Source organism: Aplysia californica, unplaced genomic scaffold (genome assembly GCF_000002075.1).
Source record: "Aplysia californica isolate F4 #8 unplaced genomic scaffold, AplCal3.0 scaffold00104, whole genome shotgun sequence".
Lineage (NCBI taxonomy): Eukaryota > Metazoa > Mollusca > Gastropoda > Aplysiida > Aplysiidae > Aplysia > Aplysia californica.
In genome coordinates this window covers 622,195-631,161 of record NW_004797374.1, presented here as the reverse complement: position 1 = coordinate 631,161, position 8,967 = coordinate 622,195, and the positions used below count along the sequence as shown (strand labels likewise).

At 40.9% G+C, this 8,967-nt stretch overlaps 1 protein-coding gene across 7 annotated transcripts in view; it reads left to right on the top strand.

The window, feature by feature from the left end:
* Nucleotides 1-8,967, top strand: part of LOC101856959 (septin-7) — a 125,684-nt gene that overhangs the window by 110,317 nt on the left and 6,400 nt on the right. For all 7 annotated transcript variants that reach the window (XM_035969005.1, XM_035969006.1, XM_005095444.3 and 4 more), the window contains 8 exons: nt 1,569-1,669; nt 2,484-2,618; nt 3,033-3,150; nt 3,604-3,696; nt 4,186-4,334; nt 5,371-5,490; nt 7,019-7,154; nt 7,800-7,945. In XM_035969005.1, the coding sequence (XP_035824898.1) occupies nt 1,569-1,669; nt 2,484-2,618; nt 3,033-3,150; nt 3,604-3,696; nt 4,186-4,334; nt 5,371-5,490; nt 7,019-7,154; nt 7,800-7,945 (998 nt within the window). The remainder of the gene's footprint in view (nt 1-1,568; nt 1,670-2,483; nt 2,619-3,032; nt 3,151-3,603; nt 3,697-4,185; nt 4,335-5,370; nt 5,491-7,018; nt 7,155-7,799; nt 7,946-8,967) is intronic.

Sequence of the window (8,967 nt, the reverse complement as noted above, 5' to 3'; positions counted from 1 at the left end):
CTACTCCACCCTCATCTCCTCTCTGAACCCCCAGCACCCCCACTCTCCGTCTTGGCACCCCCTCCCTTTCCCATTTCCAAAATTCCACCCACATACTCACGGAGAGGGCACGATCTAAGAGCGGCCGTATATTACCCCGCTCACACTCAGTGTTTTGTTTAATCACTGTATCACTGCTGATAAACACAGGATGCCCGAGGCGGGGCGGAGGGGGAGATGTCTGCGTCATAAGCCGACATTTGCTGGTTTTAGAATACATGTACGGTGTAAAATTATCAGGCGTGCCTTCCATTAAATGTCCTCATGTGATTAGTGCATGTTTGCTTGTCCAACGTCTTTTGTATGTGTATGTGTGTGTGAGTGTACCTGTGTGTGTGTGTGTGTGTGTGTGTGTGTGCTTGCGTGCGTGTGTGTGGATGGATGTGTGTGTGTGTTCGTACACGTATATGTTTATGTTTACATGTACTTTCAATTTAACGATAAATTAATCGATTACACTTTCATTTTGATCCCTTTTATTAAATTTGGACTCCAGTGGCAAACTTGTATACATGCATATTATGGTGTGTACCGATGTGCCAGTTTAATTTATACGTTGATATAAACACTTAAGTAACCCCCACCCCCCGGGGCGGTGCTAATGACTGAAGTGTCTTTAGGCCATTCCCAAAGGGGGGCATTAAAATGTTCTTATACACAGTAGAATGATAAATGGGCTGATTCATTAATGTTATGCTCATAACTGTGCCTGAACTGCTATAGGGAACTGCTGCTGTTTCTTTCCTAATACTCACTGTCGTCATTTTCCTCTACTTTTGTATGTTTGAAACTCTCTTGTGACCCGCTATTTCCGGGGTGCCTTGATAGTCGAAGTAGACTTTGTGCTGTTGAAGCTAGAGAGTGAGCAGTGTAAGCCGGATCCCCTGTATAGACTTCTCTGTCGACATCCACCTCTTGGCGCTCGTATGACCTTATGCAGTTGCGAGCGCTATTAAAGCTCTACTAAACTAAACTAAACACCAAAGTATGATAAGGTATATCTTGTGTGAGTGAGTGTGTTTGCGTTTGTGTGTGTGTATAGGTGTTTGTATAGGTGTGTTTGAATGTTTACTTTTGATATACCGTATTTATGTGTGATTTTTTTTAATGTCTTCTTGATGGAGGGGGACGAGGGAGCTGTTTTGTTATTGTCTTGAAGCATGATGCAACAATTGTAGTACCAGGGTGCAGTTTGGAAAGTTTACCGTTTGCCTTGATGGGTGGTTTGCTGGTACTCTGGTGCAGCTTGCTCATTCTTTCCTAATAAACTTCAATGGTCCTTATCTCTCCTTCTTTTTTTCTTTGTATGCTATTCTCTTGTATGTAAAACCGCTAACCCTCGGCATGTATATGAGCTAATTTGTGGTATTGCAAGTCCTCTATAACTACTAAAACTAGACCTTATTTTCTTTGTATGTTACTCCTTGGTTCAACCTCTAATTTTCAGTACTTTTGTGATCTATTTGTTCGCAAACATTGTTAAACTTTTACGCTAACTAAACCTTCCAAAAATGTTCTGTGCTCTCCAGGTGGACACAACACAGGTGACTCTCAAGGAGAACGGCGTACAGCTGCGTCTGACCATCGTGGACACACCAGGCTTTGGTGACGCCGTGGACAACAGCAACTGGTATGTCAGGAAGTGTTTCTGTACATGCAACCATTAGTTAACCCTATCTGTACGCCCTGGGGTCATTTTGTACCCCTGGGGTTGTATTCTTCACATTCTAGAATACTTCTAGTTCGAAGATCTCTTTGAAACTTTCAGTATTTCTCGAAAAATCATTTGACAGACTTCTATGTGAAGCGTAGGGATCGGATTAACAGGTAAATTTCCTCTTTGGAAAATGGTGGCACAGAGTTCCCCTCGTCATATGGATTCGATGGTAAAACACGACGTATGGATAGGGTTAAAGAAGAGTTTGGACGGCGCCGCCACCATCACCACCACCCCTAACTTCTCCCGCAAATCCACCCCATTTCTAACTGCTATACCAAGTGCATCACATCCAGGGTTGTAATGGGGGTCTCACTTACCCCTTCTCTCTGTTGCTTATGCCTGTCTATCTGGCTTCTCCCCGCACTCATATGACCTAGTGCAGTTGCAAGCACCGTAAAACTGCAACCAAAACTGGCTTGTTCCCTACATAAAAGAATGATTGTAGTGCCGATGTGTTTCTCTTTACTAAAACTCCATGTAAAAGTAAAAAACCATTCGGCTCTCATACTTTGTGCAGGTGGCTGGAGGGCACCACCGGTGAATCTTATATTTTTTCTCTTTCTCAGTAATTTCTATCTATTTTCCTTACCCTTTCGTTACTCAAAATGACCACTGTTGTGTAGATCTACAACTCTAATATAACTATAATTTTAAAAACTCAAAAACGTAGATCTACATATTTATAACTACAGTTAAAAAAACTAAAAACCGTTCTCTCCTCCAGCTGGGCCCCAGTGACAGACTTTATCGACAGCAAGTACGAGGAGTACCTTAATGCTGAGTCGCGCGTCAACCGCTCCCTGAGCTCAGACACGCGCGTGCACAGTTGTCTCTACTTCATCGCTCCTACAGGCCACGGGTGAGTCTGGGTCTCGTATAGATTGTGTGAATTTGACGTATGAAGTACATGGTTGAGTCTCGTATAGATTGTGTGAACGTAACATGTGATGTACATGGATGAGTCTCATATCTCATACAGATTTTGTTTACTTGAGGTATGACGTTCATGGATGAGTCTCGTATCTCATGCAGATTGTGTGAACCCAACACATAACTTACGTTACATGGGTGACTGGGTGAGTCTCATATCTCGCACAGATTGTGTGAACCCAGCGTATGTTGTTCATGCCAGATCAAAATTTGATTTAAGTCACTAAAAGTTAAATTTGTGTTGTTGACAGCATTAGAAAATCTGCATTTTTAAAAAATGCATTAAAAAAATCCTTTTCTGTCGAGCCTTGTAGTAATGACGTGGACTTTCTCTTCTCTCCAGCCTCAAACCCCTGGACGTAGAGTTCATGAAACGACTTCACGACAAAGTGAACATCATCCCTCTCATCGCTAAGGCCGACACACTCACACCGGACGAGTGCCGCGAGTTCAAGAAAACAGTAAGTTCTCAGCCTTACAATAACGCCAGCTAATTCCAGCTGTGTAGATTTGACAGGAGAAGCAAAAAATCCTATTTAGGTTCTTCACGTACCAACCTGGCAGTCAGACAATTTCTTTCAAACTAAACCCCAACCTATGTCATCCTCTGTTCTTTCCTTTACATTTATTTCTAAATCCTGTAGGTCGTTGGTGGGTGCTCTGGCGTTGTTTGTTCCTTCTTTCCTATCAAACGTCTATTGTCCTTGTCTCTCCTCATTCTTTTCTTTGTATGTTACTCCTTAGCAGCACCTCTAATTTTCAGCACTTACATGCCCTGATTATGTTGCAAGTGCCGTAAAACTCTTACTAATACTCCACTGAACTTCCTGATCTTGCCATAAAGACATGTGAAGTGTGAAATACCCAACCAAAACATTCCAACAATTCTTATTTCTTGTTTTGTCTTCCTGCAGATACTCAATGAAATAGCTCAACACAAGATCAGAATCTATGAATTCCCCGACTGCGAGGATGAGGAAGAGATGAAGATTCAGAAAAGATTACGGGTCAGTAGTTTTTTTTTCAACAACAACATGAGATTTTGATGATTATTTGAATTGAATAATTCTGTGTTTGTATGTGCATTTATGTGTTTGTGAATTTGTACTGCCTTTTCCATCTGTAAGTGGTTGAATAGGTGTCCACAGTAGGTTGCTATTTTAAAAAATATTTAAACTCTTTCAACCTGCAGTATTGTTTTCCTCCGTATTAATGATTTGCTTTACCATGACTGCTTGAGACAACAGATATTAATTTACAAACTGTCTGAAGTAATGAAATTTATGATAAAGTAAAAAGGTCTACATTATCAGACGAGTGTAAACAAACAAGTACAAACAGGAATATCGTGTTTATAGACTAGTACTGAAAGAGATGATTGCCAAATTATGTGAGAAAATAGGCAGGAGAAATTGTTGTTTTTGAGAACCAATACTATTTATTTGAAGAGCTTATGGTTTGTTGTTTATTCTTTAATCTTGTACACCAATCCCCAGGACCGAGTTCCGTTCGCCGTGGTTGGCAGCAATCGTGTGATTGAGGTGGGCGGCAAGCGGGTGCGCGGGCGTCAGTACCCGTGGGGCATCGTAGAGGTGGAGAACCTGGAACACAATGACTTCATCGCTCTCCGCAACATGGTCATCAGGTGAGTTTGAGGCGCTTTTTTTTAGTGATAAATTCCTGCATGCAGTCTGAGATGTATCTGATGAGATATTTTGTTTTATTGTCTGTTTTTTGTGTGGTTTATATTTAAGTTCTTTTTATGAAAGTAGTATACAATTTAAACAATATCTTGTCTACATGTGTTTATACCATTCGTGTAAAGCCACAGAAAAGTTTCCTCAGGGACAGTAAAGTATTATCTTAACTTAGTATTATCCTAACTAAGTGTTATCTTGAACGGGTTAGGGGGGATTTAGGGCTGGAAATTACCACAGAGAAATGGTTTAGATGACAAGCAAAATGGAAATGATGATTTCTTTCTTTTCAACTAGTTTATGGGATGATGGTTTGAATTGTATGTACGTAGACTGGAGCAGGGAAGAGGGATGCTTTCTCCCCACATTTATTGTTAGTCCACTTTTTGAAGCAAAAATATAACATTTCAATTGATGTTTCTTCAATTTTCATTTTTTACAATTTGATTACTTCAATTAGAATGGAGCATCTTAATTGATTGTTGGGTTTTAAGTAAAGGGGTCATAAATTCTCGCCACAATCCACAATATCTGATAGAATAGTTTTGCAGGTTGGGTATTCATTCCTTTGATGTTGTGAGCATTTGTTGTGCGGCAATGAGAATATTGTTAATGACCCATGAGATACTAAGTGGGTGGTCAGCAGGTGCACTGACTGATGTGGTTTACTCCTTTTTTGGTGTCAAACATCTATCATCCTTATTTCTCCTCCTTCTTTTGTTTGTATGTTACTCTCTAGTAGCACCTCAAATCTTCGTCTCAAATGGGACCTATTTTCCTTTTTCTTTTTTTTTTTTTTTTTTGTATGTGACTCTTTTGTAACACTTCTAATCTTTGACACATGTATGACCTATTTTTCTTCTTTTTTGTGTATGTTACTCTCTGTAAAACCTCTAATCCTCTACACATATATGATATAATTGTGGTGTAAGTACCATAAAATTCAAACTAAAACTAAACGAGATGTCATTGTTTGTACATCAGGACACATATGCAAGATTTGAAGGACGTGACCAACAACGTCCACTACGAGAACTTCCGCTACAACAAACTGGCGCCGTCCACCGCCGAGGGCAACAAAGTCAAACCTGGATCCTTGACCAAGTGAGTCATTTAGTCGTCTGTTGTTTGCTCAGACCAGTTGATACAGCATCAGTGAGCTTGTGTATTTCTTGACGGGTGGGGGGGGGGGGGGGGGGGCGTGTCATAGCTGCCACAATTTGGTCGGGGTCGTGGTGGTGGGTGTTACTTCAGGGGATTTTCTGTTAGGCGGGTTTTTTTATGCTGTTTTTTTTTTTAGGTTCAACAGTTTTTCTTTCTGGGCAGTGCCAACTGTATAACTGGAGCTAAACATTACTGTGTCTAACATTTGCTACCCAGAATTACAAATTTCTATCTTCTCAGTACCTAGTTTTGAGAAATTTGACATGAACAATTTTGAGCTTCACAGAATGTCAACTTTTTTTAATGCAGTTCTTTGAATATCTCAGTAATGGCTCAGAATAATCTAATGATTTTGATAGAGTATTTGATTTTTTATCTCATAGTCTTAGTAACTCGAAGCGGCCAAAAATGTCAGATAGAGCTTTGTAATTTTGAGGTAGCGAAGTGTAAGCTGTTGGTGTTAGATTCTGTTGCTTGATGGTAATGTATTTAGAGTGTGAGGGAGGTTGAAGAGTGCTACTGGTAGGTCCTACTTTTTTTCTTTCCCTCTGTTGCTCCTGTCTGTCGTGCTTTTTCCCTGCACTAAATGACAATATTAGTGTCGGTGTGCTCTCTTTACTCAAATATACAAACATATTTGAGTGTGTCTGTGTGTCACTCCTGAGATAGCAGTGTGTGTGTGTGTGTGTGTGTTATTATATTGCCTGTTCCTGTGTCACCAGGGATAGTAATGTACTCATGTGTTGGTGTGTTACCAGGGATTGTAATGTACTCATGTGTGTGTGTGTCACCAGGGATAGTAATGTACTCATGTGTGTGTGTGTCACCAGGGATAGTAATGTACTCATGTGTATGTGTGTCACCAGGGATAGTAATGTACTCATGTGTGTGTGTGTGTGTCACCGGGGATAGAAATGTACTCATGTGTGTGTGTGTGTCACCAGGGATAGTAATGTACTCATGTGTTGGTGTGTTACCAGGGATTGTAATGTACTCATGTGTATGTGTGTCACCAGGGATAGTAATGTACTCATGTGTGTGTGTGTGTCACCGGGGATAGAAATGTACTCATGTGTGTGTGTGTGTCACCGGGGATAGTAATGTACTCATGTGTGTGTGTGTGTCACCGGGGATAGTAATGTACTCATGTGTGTGTGTGTCACCGGGGATAGTAATGTACTCATGTGTGTGTGTGTCACCAGGGATAGTAATGTACTCATGTGTGTGTGTGTGTGTGTGAGTGTCACCGGGGATAGTAATGTACTCATGTGTGTGTGTGTGTCATCAGGGATAGTAATGTACTCATGTGTGTGTTTGTCACCGGGGATAGTAATGTACTCATGTATGTGTGTGTCACCGGGGATAGTAATGTGCTTGTGTGTGTGTGTGTCACCAGGGATAGTAATGTGCTTATGTGTGTGTGTCACCGGGGATAGTAATGTGCTCATGTGTGTGTGTGTGTCACCAGGGATCCCCTGTCACAAATGGCGGAGGAGAGGCAGGAGCACAATGCCAAGATGAAGAAGATGGAGGCTGAAATGGAGCAAGTCTTTGAGATGAAGGTCAAGGAGAAACGACAGAAACTCAAAGATTCCGAGGCAGATGTAAGTGAAATGTTGGGGTTTTTTCTGCTGCTACTTTTGTATCGATTTTTAGAATGTTTGTTACGGTTGGTAGATAATTCAACTGTTTCCATTGCTTCCCTTGGATGTTTTGTGTCATTTTTTTACTTTTTATGAGACCTCTCTGTTGGTTAAAAAGTTGAAGGTTGGTGGATGCACCTGTGTGGTCCAATCCATGCTTTTTCAAGGTTGTTATTCATTCTTGATGACGCTGATTGTTATTTTGTCATCCTCTCCCCCCCTCCCCCTCTCCCCTTCCTGGTTCAGTGTCTCATCAGAGACGCTTTATGTGATGGAGGTTTCCCTCAAGTTTCCATTTACTTTGTTCTCTGGTAACAGTTTGTTCTCAGATCACATAATTGGTTTTTTCTATCCACCTTGCTCTCCTGTCATGTTCTTGTTTATTTTTATCAACCTTCCTCCTGTGGGTGGTTGGCGGGTGCTCTGGTGTGATTTGTTCCTTTTTTTTCTATCAAACATCTATCGTCCTTATCTCTCCTCCTTTTTTGTGTTCGTTACTCTCTTGTAACACCTCTAATCTTCGGCACTTATATGACCTTATTGTGTTGCAAGTGCTGTAAAACTCTTGCTAAAACTAAACAACCTTCCTCTCTCTCTGGCCCACAGCTCCAGAAGCGCTCAGAGCAGATGAAGAAGGGGCTGGAGCAGCAGCAGAGGGAGTTGGAAGACAAGTGGAAGGACTTTGAGCGAGAGAAGGCAAACTGGGAGGAACAGTGGGGAGAGCGCAGACGGTCGCTGGAGAACCAGAAAGAGTAAGTCGTGTAGATTGATCGTGTTGTTTTTGGAGTTTCACTACGTGGTGGATTCAGGCACTAGTAAATTTTTGGGCGTATGGAGTTATTGATATCATCTTAAAGCTTGTTCATTTGCCTTGCTTTCAATGGAAAAATACCCATCTACCTTAAATAGAAGTCGAGATATTTGCGATGCAAGTTCAAGGAGGTGGGAGTCGCCTAGTAAAATTGCCGCTAAAGTCTGGTGACTTTCATAGATGGAGAGTCCTCGGAAAGTGCAAATTTACCTTTTTTTATGCCTTTAATCGATGTTTTTCAGTAAGGTCCATGTATTTAATGTTTTTTTAAATGGACGTAAACGGTGTTGGGGCAAAAACAAAAAAGAATCGATAAAAATTGCCAAAATGGAGAAAAATTTTTCGGTTGTTGCGATTTCATCATATTGACACGCTCTTTATTTCACAACAATGCTTCACATAATGAGGCTTTATGAATTAGAAATCCTGAAGCCAAGAAAGAAGCTTGCAAACAGCACACTTCCACCTGAGGAAATGAAGCTTTTAAAAGCTCCAACTCTTCTCTGACAGAATCGGTCTCATTGGCCGTAGTAGAAGCCTCAAGTCGTCTTAATCCTCTTTTTTCTCTTGAAGCAATATTCTCCTCTGAAGATGCATTGGTTATCTTCAGACACTAATAGACGAACTGCTATTATTATTAATGTTATTATTCTTGTTACCCCTGCCTCCACAACATCTTGTCATTTTGCAGCGGAACCCGTCATTTCCCCCACCCTGCCCCTCCCCCATCAGGACACTCACCAGAGAGAAAATATTTTAGGAAAATAGAATAGATTGATTTGTTGTTGAAGCTTATACAGTCCTCTAAATATTAAAGGTCATATCGAAGGCGGAAATGGTCTTGGGCAAGTGGCAGTTGAGCAGGCTCGATTTATATTAATTAGTCTGGTTTTGAACGAAATCTTTCCAAATGCAACCTTGTAATCTTTGTACCTGTTTGGGTTTTTTTTTATGCATTTGTTT